The sequence below is a fragment of the Stegodyphus dumicola genome, chromosome 4 (genome assembly GCF_044657685.1).
Source record: "Stegodyphus dumicola isolate Sdum_Otavi_A_Nest chromosome 4, ASM4465768v1".
In the NCBI taxonomy this organism is placed as follows: domain Eukaryota; kingdom Metazoa; phylum Arthropoda; class Arachnida; order Araneae; family Eresidae; genus Stegodyphus; species Stegodyphus dumicola.
The window spans coordinates 254,608,016-254,620,558 of record NC_140771.1 but is presented as its reverse complement, the minus strand read 5'-3'; the positions used below and the strand labels follow the sequence as shown (position 1 = coordinate 254,620,558).

General features: G+C 31.7%; 1 protein-coding gene across 1 annotated transcript in view; it reads right to left on the bottom strand.

Moving 5' to 3' along the window:
- l(3)76BDm (trafficking protein particle complex subunit 8 homolog l(3)76BDm) overlaps positions 1 to 12,543 on the bottom strand; it is a 107,285-nt gene that overhangs the window by 93,043 nt on the left and 1,699 nt on the right. Inside the window, exon 2 of the mRNA XM_085816228.1 lies at positions 8,089 to 8,289. Coding sequence (XP_085672354.1) covers positions 8,089 to 8,289 — 201 coding nt within the window. The remainder of the gene's footprint in view (positions 1 to 8,088; positions 8,290 to 12,543) is intronic.

Genomic DNA, 12,543 nt, shown 5'->3' with positions numbered 1-12,543 from the left:
CACTATATCTAAGTTGATAAGAAAAGGAGATTATTTCCTGAAAATGTAAAAGGAGAGTTTTATTTATTTATTTATTTGCATGAAAAGGAATATAAAAAGCATTGACGAATTTACCTTTAAGCTTTACTTAAGGTTTGTATCATTATAAAAGAAAGATTCAATTAACTTTTTAAAAGAATATCTTGTTTTTCAACAGAACTAAGGAATGCAAAACTCCCATTTAGAGAATAGAGTTTGGATAGCATTTATGCTTTAAAAAAAAAAAAAAAAAAAATTTGACTGCATAATCAAACTCATATGACTGACTACTTCCTTTTGGCGTGAAGAGCAAAAATTTCAAAATCTTCATCATAGTATGAGATTGTCTGATAACTCCATTAAAGAACTTGAACATTAAAATTAATGTTCATTTAAGAAAACATTAAAGAACTTGAACATTAAAGAACTTGAATGGAATCACAGATCTCACTTAGTTTCTTTGGTTTCATGGTCACATACAATACACACAAAGAATGCCATACTGTGTCCTAAGATTTTCTTATTATGTCCTCCTCCTCTTAGATTGTGTGTCACACCTGTTTCACATAGTCTGTGTTCAGAACACAGAAAAAAGTGGTGTTGAACTTACCAAAAAAAAAAAAAAAAAGCAATGTCAATCCAATTGAGATGTGGATACTAACATTTTAAACATGAATCATTTTAAGGACTTGAAATTTTTTCATGAAGACACACAAAAATTCTGGAAAAATACAAAAGAGGTTCAATTACAGATATCTATATAATTCATTATATACAATTTTCCCACATTTTGATGTTCGCTATAGCAGTATAAAATAACATTAAAGGTATAGGAAATTGAATAAGACTAAAAATGTCAGTTGTTTATAAATTTCTAGTTAATTTACGTGGCCTTGGTTACTAGAACCTTGGGAGTGTCTAGTGACTGCTCACTGGTCTCTTTACAAAAGAAAAAGTGTTAAAAGGGTTAAAATACCCTTTTATTCAAAGAAATATTCACAAACGGCTCCTTCTTGGGCTATGGGAAAGCCTTCGCTTGGGCTTTAACTTAAGATAGAAAATAAGAAACTAAACTAATTCTAACTAGCTAAACTTTAACCGAAGCTGGTCCATAATTAAACCCCACAGGCGAATACTAACAGGCATATAAGACTACGGCTGTTCGTAGTAACAACGTGGCCCAAAGGCAGAGGCCACTCTACTAAATTTCTGAGCTCTTCTCCAGAAATTACTGACCATTAAATACTATTTCTACTTCATTTACATAAAACACAATATTGAAATCTCATCCTGGCAGAGAGTTGTATGCGGAAAACAAGAATTTAAAGGAAAGGATTCCAAAATTAAAAATACCAATTAGAAAACTAAAACAATCCCTACATGTTTAAATCTGAGGGTTCAATATAAAGCAGGGTTCAGCAGAGCAGAGTTTAACTGTATACATACACTGGTATACATAAACTGAGAGTGAGGCTGCAGATCTCTGAGCTTCTTTAAAATTTTGTGGGATAATAATTTTTAAAGAATTTGCTTCTTCAGATACAGAACTACACTTCTTTTCTATAAAATTATCCTTTCCTGAGTATTTATTTTTGCCACCAAAGTCAAACATACATTTCTAAAATTTAATGTGTAGGGATTTAGATTTATTTTAACTAATAATTTAAAGTTTTACTTTAAACTTTCCTATAAGCCTCCATTCCCCTAATTGTCAGTGCCAGAATAGTTAAATGTTGTAGCGTGCATGAACGAATGCAAATTTTCTATGTTGAAAAAAGTGGTTAAAAGCCGAGTTTCGTTAGGAGAAAGGGAGAGTTAGACTCTAGCTGCCATCTCTGCCGTAGGTACGTTTAGCTTATTGCTGGTTCAAGTGGCTTAATTGCATTACTTTGCTGCCTCTAGCTTAGAAGGGGGTTGAAGTTCGGGATCTCGTGGGGCCCTGTAGAATAGTTTATCACTTGTTAAACATTTCAATTATCTGACTTTCTGTTACTGCCCAAGTAGAGGCGAAGTTTCTTAGCATTGAGTTGACGCATTGCAAATTTTAAAGAGTTAATAAAGGGTTTGAAACCTTCTTCTGTGTAGTTTCTTGTTTCTCCAGTACACAGATAACCCACCTGTTAAGTTAACCCATCTGGACTTCAATATTTTTCAGTGTCATTAAGGGATCTAAAATGTGTGTCTGTTCTTTCAACATAGTAAGATATATCTGTGAATGTTCCATCTAGCCTCTTAACTGCTTTCCTTTGCTGGTTTAAGTCCGAAAATTCTTTTAGTATGAATTTGTCTTCTAATGGCTTTATTCATTATTTAAGAGCTTCCTGTTCTCCATCTGATTCTGATAACATTTCTGATCCTTTAAACTGAGTTCTGGGTTTCTGGCTGAGAATGCCATCTGCTACATTCATTCTTTCATTAACTTCACATTACAGGCGCTTCTATTAACCCCTTCATGACAGGTGTACCATATATGTATCAGTACTTAATTTCTTACACAACAGCATGTTGCTTAGTGCAACTCACATTGGAGACAGCGTGTTATTGCAGTACAGTCAAAAGTCGTTAATCCGGACTCGTCGGGACTTCGGCGAATCCGGATTATTGATTTTTCCAGATTATAGATCATCAGTTTAAATCTCATAAGATGGCATGCAGAAATTCTAAAATTAAAAATATGAAACCGTAATTTATGAAATAAAGAACAATTATGATCTAAAGGGTATCTAAATTTACAAAAAAAAAAAAAGCTTAATATTTATTTGTTTACTTTATTAAACATTTCTTTCAATGTAAGTTGTTTAAGTTGCTTCGTTTTATATGATAATACTTTCTCTTTAATTCTATAAACAGACATAATTTCTTGTTCAGTTACAAAGTTCCGCTGTTCAAGTCCCGTTAATTGCTGTGCCGAGAATACCGACTAACTTGTCAATCGAAATTTTTTCGTTTTCACTAACCTCTCTGTCACATTCTTCATGTCTTTATCCATTTTTTGCAGCAATTCCACTTTTTGTTTGTTGGACATCGAAACATACTTTCGTTTTGTAGATCCTTTGGAAGTTCCAGCATCGGAAATTCTATTTGACACAATCGAAAGTTCAAGTTTACTTTTATAAAATTGCTCTTACAGTCTTCAAAAAATAATAAGCGGGATCCAATTCGAAGATTAAGGAACAACGCAATCTTTAACATTAACTGAAATAGATAATTAGATAATTTTAGCTTACACCGTCCGTTATACATTAAACGCGCTGGCGAAAACGTATTCTGCACTTGCGCAGTAGTCAAGGTCTTACGCGCACGCGTAAAACGCCTGTGCGCATGTGCCAATGCGGCGCATGCGCAGAAAGTTTTTAGCTTTGAGGTCCGGATTATAGATCATTCCGGATTATGGGTGTCCGAATTAACGACTTTTGACTGTAGTATGATCTCGCAGGAGGGGGTATTTCGCAGAGCTAAGTCCAACTTAAAAAAAAAAAAAAAAACTTACAAATTTTCCTAATCAATCAGTTGTTTTGATTTTTTTTTTGTAATGGTGTCTAATAGTAATATAATCATAAATACAGAATATAAAGAGATTCTGAAAAAGTTTTAATTAAAATCTAAACGCTAAATACAATATTTGACTCCTGTAGATGAAAGATACAAAACTTACCTAAATCTATCTCTAAACATAAGTAAGAAACAACAAAATATATGATTAAATATTGTAACATAAATGATGCAGAAAGGAAACAGTGTGTGATAATCTAGTTGCTAGTATTTCATTAGTTGTGAAATACATTTTCAGGTCGGGTTTTTTTTTTAATTATTTCCAGCAGAATAATTTACCCTAGAAATCCCCTAGCCCAGGTATGGGCAAACTTTTTCGGTTATGGGCCAAAAATCAGAAACAAAAAGTTTGACGGGCCAAGATAAATTTTTCTAAAATTTTAAAAACAATATACAAGTACAGTAGAAGTTCAGAAATCCGCAACGCTTGGGACCAGAGGTTGTGCGGATTTTGCGGATTTCAGGACAGAAAAGATAATATTCAGACTAAAAGTGCAAAATAAATAAGGCGTATTAGATACATTTAATCAAATTATTATATACATTAATACAATAATTAATTATACACATTAAATTATTACTACATATATACACTGATTATATTACATTGTTCATTTACATTAGGCTCCTCTATTTTTAACACAGCATGAATCTGCTTCCCCTTTTCTCTCAGGAGTAGTCCTGAAATAGGTACCCCATCACTCCGCCGCTGCTGGAACCACTCGTACGAGACAGCATCGAGGTTTGCCGATTTCGCCTCATGTAAAGATTTCCAGTTTCGGATTCCGGTGTTAGAATCACTGTTGTTGTAAAATTTCAACAGCTTTTCTTTATTGTTCCGCATATCATACACAGTCTGTGTGGCAATTCCATACGATTCTGCTATAAACCGAGAAGTAGCACCTGCCTCCATCTTTAGCAGAATTTCCACTTTTTTCATTAAAATCAATGCAACATGTTTACGTTTTTCAACATTGCAAGCAGTAAAATAACGAGTGTGTTTCTTATCTATCATTGTATTAAAAAGCGCTGAAATTTAAAATATCCTTAATTTATCCACAAAATATTCGGATTAAAAAAAATGACATCACTAAACAATCTTGTGAAATAACAAAGCTCAGAAAGTACAACATCGTGAAGCATAAACTTGAAAGAAGAGTTGAGTTAATCATCTGCTTTTTTACCTCAATGCAGATTGGAGGGGAAAAACTCTTATCATGATGTCAATAATTTGGTATTTCTGTTATGACTCATTATTATTCAGTAATTATGACATCATTATCCAGGAAGTATTTTTTCTTCGATATTTCGTACTCCATGTTGTTTTTTCCAGAACCTATAAACTAAATGTTTATATTTTGAGAGGCAACGCTGATTTCAGAAGTTGGTAGATTTTCGGTATTTGACTGTATTACAATTTAAATATGTTAATGAGGAGATGTACTGATGTACTGAGGAACGAGGCTAAATGCTCATCTGTCATTCTACTTCTAAAATAATTCTTTGTAAGGTTCATAGTTGAAGACACTTGTTCACAAATATAAGATGAAGCAAACATAGCACTGATTTTCTAGGCATGACATATTAAATTTGGGAAACTTACTTTCATTAATGATTAACTCTAACTTTGGCATATTTAGAAAAAACTGCTTGAGATGATTGTTAGATTGCAACTCAATTAATTCAAGCTGCAAATCTGACCTCACTGCTTCACATTTTACGTTGAAAGGCATGGTAAAATTATCTAATTCTGTTTGAATGACAATGAAATCTTGAAATCTTCATTTGAACTCAAAATGCATTTTTTTCAAATCTTCATAATTCTTAAGCTTCTCTTAATTTACTGATGTATTGAATTTAACCTTGGGAAATGAGATAAGTCGTTCTTAGCTAGCTGCCCAGCAAATAGATTAAGTTTTCTTATTAAGTTTTAAGTTAAGATAATTAAGTTTTTTCTAAGAGGTCTAATTCACCTATATTGGATTCCCAGATGTCTACTCCCTGAGAAAAAGATAACGCTTGTTGGTGCCAATCTATAGCCATAACTAACCAAGAACTTCCACTTTTATCATTTTACCAATTGAAAGCTGTCTGTGCTTGCTATTTCTGTCAATTTATATTTTTAAAACAAAAATAGAGAAAGTAAAAAGATATAAGCCCTTTGAAAAAAAGGGAAAAAAATAATATTTAAAGTAGAAAAGGAGATGGTAATATAAATACATATTTCTTTTAACTTTGCAGTAAAATGCAAGTGTCTTGAAAATCCTACATTGATTGATTTTTATTCGAAGTATGTGACTGAAGACAAGTATCCAGAAATTCATAAACATGCACCCTTCATGTCTTCTATTTTTGGCAATACCTACATATGTGATCAGCTTTTTACGGATCGCAACAACAAGATTAAACCGGATACTGAAGCTTTAATCAAGAATAAGCAATGTCAAATTTCGCATTAAAACTAAAGCAACTACCATCTACTGTCAGTAATGTAAGTTTTTTTTTTTTTTTTTTTTTTCTTTTTACCGTAAATGCATTTTGTAACATTGTTCTGTGCAATCACTTGTATACTTTTTTCCCATTGTTAAAAAATGTTGCAAAACATTTAAATTCGATTTCCATAACAAACCTCCCTTTTTTACATAAATTTTCTGACTACACTATTTTTTTGACAGACATGTGGCCTGCGGATCTTTGTGAATTTATTGATGTGGCTCTCAGGCATGAAAGGTTGAAGACCCCTATCTTAGACAATGCACTATTACTTTATTTCTCTTACCTGGTGTAAAAAACATGTTTGCTAGCTAACGAAGATGCAAATTTAATACAAATGGAAGTTCCTAAAACCACACGCCAGCTCCACTCCCAATCTTCCCATGGGGAAAAAACAAAAAACAAATTTGAAGCATTGGAAACTTCCCAATGTTTATATCATGCAAAGCCTCACCTACACATAACTTAAATCTAGAGTTTTCGGTGTCAAAATAATCACTCATGAGCTCATTTAAAATTTGATTATACTCTTCTACTAAAAACTTCTTTCTCTTAGACATTGCACTATTAGTTTATTTCTCTTAACAGGTGCAAAAAAACTTACATCTGCTATCTAAAGAAGATGTAAACTGAATACAAACAGGAGTTCCTAAAACCACATCTCCACTCCCAATTTTCCCATAGGGGAAAAAAAAAAAAATTTTTAAGCATTGGAAACTATCCAATGTTTATATCATGTGAAGTCTCAACTGCATGTCAGATGGAATTTGTTCCTCATACATCTAAAGGAATCACCAGTATCATAATGTCCTTTACAGGCACAAGGTATAGTATGCTCAAATAAAGTAACTGTAGTGGACATGAAGTGCCATGAAATTATTTAAAAAAATTCTAAAAGAAAGTGTATGTTTAAAAATGCATATGTGATACACCTGTCTGGAAGATCAATGCAAATGGTGATCCACCAGTGCATCATCCGGCTAACAGCATTTGGGACCGGTGCTTATATGAAACACCTGTCTACAGAGGGTTTTTCGTTCAGGAACATGCTGCTGCGAAGGGTTAATCTCTCTTCTTCTGGTAGCCATATTCTAAAACCCCAAGTTTCCTCGACATAACCTAAAATGATTCCTTCTTGCCATCTCATTTGTAATTTGTCTCTAATCCCTTTTGGTATGCAATATGCTTTACATCCAAATACTTTGAAATAAATAATACTGGGTTTTCTATTGAGGAACATCTCATAAAAGTTATGACACATCCTGTTCCAAATATGTACAAAACATGTATGAATATCATGAAGAATTAACAAACAATCTGCATGAACCATAAGACTTTAATATTTAAATCATTTAATAAGATCTTTAATCATTAACCATAAGATCTTTAATTATTTAAATCATTTAATTACTTGTGAATCTAGATATTTCAAAGGTCATAATGTATGACTTACTTTATAACTTCACGTAGAATTTTTGAGGGAGATTGGCTAATATTTACATTATACATAGCAAACTTAACAGCCCATTCACCAGGACTTGAACACAGGTTCAATAGTTTAATCCAATCGGCTATAGAACACAAGTTACATTAAAAGGGCAAAAGAGCCATATGTGACTGTAACAGTTTGCCAGTTTTAATGTAGAGTTGCCCCTTTACATTAAAAATTCCATTTTAAACTTAGTGCAATTTTGATAAAAATTTTAAACATCTTAAAGCATTAACTTTTACTACATCCAATGTTTTATTCTTACGAAATGTTTTTAAAAAATATCATCAGACTTTATGTCTAATGGTATTTTTTTAAAAACATATCACTTTACAGCACAGAACAAAATTAGCAACTGATATTTCAAATTTATTTTATGGATACTTTTAAGTGGAAATCAAAGTTACTTTCATTCAGAGGGGCAGCAGAGTGAAGATACCCAAAAAGAACTAGTAGACTGGATTCACGTTTTATACATTTAAAATAAAATTGAATAATATTAACACAAATTTATTGTACAATTATCAAATACTTACAACAATACTTCAAGTCATAATTCTCCGTTTTAAGAGTATTCATTAGATACTCATCAGTGGCTGGTGTAATATTTGAAGCAACTGCATCATGCATCATTTTTTTACCAATGTTAAGAGATGGAGGTTGTGAATATAAATCTTTCATCGTAACCCGGAAATTCTTTATGGCACTAGGCGTATTGTTGGGATCTCTTATTGTAACTGAAAAAGAATTTGTACTTTACTTACACGTATACTAAAAGAAGCATTATGATAACTATAAATAATTTTATAAATACAACTTTAATTAAAAAATAACATTAGTAAATACAGTAGTATCAAAAATACAGTTGAGCATATATTATATTTGAAACTAAAATCCAAATACTGAAAGAGTTCGAATCATCCCGTCTGCCCCCTCCCCGAAAAAAGTTTACTCATTGGAAAACGAACAATTTCAGCAACAACTGTTAATCATGTGTAATGTTTATTGGGGTACTTTTTGAAAATAAGTGTTTAAAAATGGAACTGAATAGAATTACGAACAATGTTCACAAGATTATATTTACAAAAAAATATTTATCATGCTCACTAAAACATTTGTAATGTCAATGTCTCCAAATTCCGAGTGTATCATATACTAGGCTTAAACCAAGCATTTTTTAATGCATGGTGATGAACAAGAACAGTTCATCAGAATTTTTATAGGTAATGAATTTCGTATTTTTGTTCAGAGTTTCTCTAATTTTTATCTCAACATTTATTAGTAATTTATCAAATCCATTAGTTTTGTCATTTTCCACGAAAAGTGTTAATATTTCTTTGTCGTTTTCCATTAATTTTTCCTTTCTCTTCTCCCGACTGTTGGTGAGTTTTCCGTTACATATATTGGACAGCCGTTACATATGCATATTTGCGCATCATCCTTTAACATTGGAGTTTTCTCGGAATTCTTACAATCACCCTATTTTTATCTGTGAATACATCTTCATGCACAATCATATCTTTGTTAAAAGTGTACTTTTTGCACTGTATGCAGTAAAATGTTTCATATCATATCAGCATATTAATTCAAATAAATTTGTCCTTACTTCAAAAATAATAAATAAAGTCATATTTCAGAAGTGAAATAATTGCTAACGTGATTTGCATTGATTTTGGAAATATGATTTTTTAAAACATATAAAATGAACTTAAAAACTTACCTTATAGATTAGTTTCATTTTTAAATATTTTATTTTAAGTATTAATTATTTTAACAACATTTTAAACAATAATTTAACACATATTTTAATAGTAATTTAATTTAATAATTCAAGTATTTATATTAAATTTATATTTTGTTACATGAATCTACCGTAGATTAATATATTTAGATGAAATAAAGTAATGAAACACTGCAAAATAAATCTTATGCGGACTTCAGATTCTTGAAAGGGCAGATTTAGTCTCTTTTCATTCTAAAAGTAACGCTGATGAAGTATGAAAAAGATGCTAAAATGACCATGTCTAAAAGTGGTCATATCATGACGTTTCAGCGACGTCGACCAAATTGCCAAGAAACGACGGCAAATATTTTTCGTCTTCGCTGTGTTGTAAAGATGTCGTAAAAGTTACCACTACCACTTTGCAATGTCATGTACTACTTGGGCATGGTCCAACGTTGTGCTAACACATGACAGAATGCTGTACAATTCATCACAGCCATGCAGTCTGTCATCCTGTGCCATTGGGTACCCGACTGCCAGGATTTCGCCTTGTTGTTTCACCTCTGTCCATTTCTTCCAAACACACATCACTGTTGTGGCATTACACTGCATGTGGGCTGCAATTGCTCTATGAAAGTCCACACTACCAAAGCCACATCGTCACATACCAACAATGTGGTATTGTTCGACTTTGTTAGTTGTTGGTATGGCACCTTTGCTGTTAATGAGGCATACTTGACAGCTAATTAAACATTCACTGCAGACAGAGAATAAACAGATTTCAACGAAACTTTACAATCCTTTATATATATGGAACAAGTAATTGGATCTCACTCCACACATGCTCAGTTGCTTTCTAATCCATTCCATTTGTATGTCTTACTTTGCTTTACATATCCATAAGTTTGGTCCAATTTGCATAATTCCTTCATGGTGTTGCAATTTTCACAATCATTAGTGTAGTTTAATAAAGCAATTAGTCTTCTTCCCCACATTGTTATATTTTCTCTTCTCTTTGTATTTAATAATTAAAAATATCTGGACAAAAAAAAACTTCTTCAAAAAAAAATCTTTGCGCAAAATCTACCATTTTGCAAGACACTCTGGATAGAACCATTGCCATTGTCAACTATATTTGCGTAAATAGAATGAGTCATCGTGAATTTCGGCAGATGCTCTCTTTAGATGAGGAAACGTATAGTGTTGACCTGCCATACTACTGCAAGGTTCGCTGGCTATCAACAGGTTAGGTTTTGATAAAAGTTTTGTCTTTAAGACGACAAATTTTAAACTTTTATAAAGAACAAGGAAAACAATGTGATCTATCAGATGAAGTATTTCTCACACACCTTGCATTTTTGTCTGATATGATGACAAAACAAAACAATTTAAATATTTGCCTGCAAGGTGAAATGAGGTATATTTATGAAATGTGGCAAAAGATCCAAGCGTTTAGAAAAAAATTATCATTTTTCAAAACATTGCTTTGTTGATCGGAAATATCTGCACAACACTTCCCGGAGCTAGCTAAAATGTTAAATGAGCAGAACTGTGAAAATAAAATATTCGATGAATATGTAGGTGTCTTGGATTGTTTAATAGAAGAATATACTAATAGATTTTCTGATTTTGATGAGCACACTCCTGCTATGAAACTGGCATTTGAACCACATTTAATAGATATATCCGAGGCTCCTGCAGAACTACAAATGGAGTTAATTGATTTAGGGGAAGATAGTATCATCAAATCCCTTTTTAATGCTAAAAAGGATCCCATAGAAATCTGGAAAAAATGCTGTTGAATATCCATGCCCTCGAGAACCTGCTCGCCGTTTACTTTCCTGCTTCGGAAGTACATACTGTTGCGAGACAACATTTTCTCTCATGTCAAAAATAAAAACAAATTTAAGAACGCAAATTACAGATGCACATTTAGAAGATCAATTAAAGCTGTGTGTTACGAAGCTTGATCCAAATATACAATTACTGTCAAACAAAAAACAAAGCCAAATAAGTCACTAACTTAGTGAATAAAAAAATATTTTTTATTGTATTTTTTATAATATTTTTATATTATTTTATATGTATATTATATTTAAAATTTTGTAGTATTATAATTTATTTTTTCTATATAATGCAATACATTGTTAAATCTATAGAAAAACTATAATAATTTCACAAAAGTCACTTTCTTAAGTCAATCAGCTTATGTGGCCTCTCTTATTGCTGCCTAATTTAAATGTGGCCTCTAATGGTGAAAAGGTTTCCCACCTCTGGTATATACTATGAGTATGGGTCGGATGTATCACAAGCTTTTGGAACCTTTCAAGAGAATCGGTTGCAAAGGCCTGTTAGCAGCATATCTGCTCAGATCTCATGATCTACTTTTACACTATTTTTACAATTTAAACCTTGCCACACTCAGAACTGAAACATAAACATTCCACATAAGAAATAAAATTTGAAAGCAACAAATGGTAACACTATTTGAAATAAAACATTTTTAGCTCCAGCATGTGAGACTGTTCTCATTCCAAACAATTTTAGATAGATACCTTTCAGTTATAACTAAAAAGAAACTATGAAAGCAATGCTTCGCTGCGGCCAGAAGTAAAATTCTTTTATCATGCCTGTTGCCATTCAGTAAATTGTAAGATAGTTTCAAATTTAACATGAAGGGTTACAGAATAATAAACTATGCAATTTAAAAGAATAAGCACAGTTCTTTAGAATACTTTTTTCTACTTTTTAATGTGATTGATTTAACATGTATTAAAAAAAATCTACTAAAATCATGAGATATTTAATTAAAAATGTTCAATATTTTTTATGAAATTATATTAGCTGGAATCATTATTAATTAATTTTTTATTATAACTTTTTTAGGCAGCTGGCTACACGAGCGGCTAGGAAGTCCAAAAATATGCTGCTTTTAAACTTTTTGTGATTTTGCAGTTCAAATGAATTTGCCGTAAGTGAGATGAACGTGATATATAATAAATGTATCACATAAAACGTTAATTTTTTTTTAAATAAAAGAAAATTTTTTTGGCTAGCCATCTAACTAAAAATATTGAATACTGATATAATAAACTGAGGAAAAAACATAAAAGTGTATGACAACACTTAACACAGCATCGGAAATTTTAAACATGTGCCACAATCCAGCTTTTAAAAATTTTGTGATTTTTGTGTTGAACTGTATGTGGCATAAAGTGCAAAGACAATTATGCATAATAATCAAGATAAAGAGACAAAAGAAAAAAAA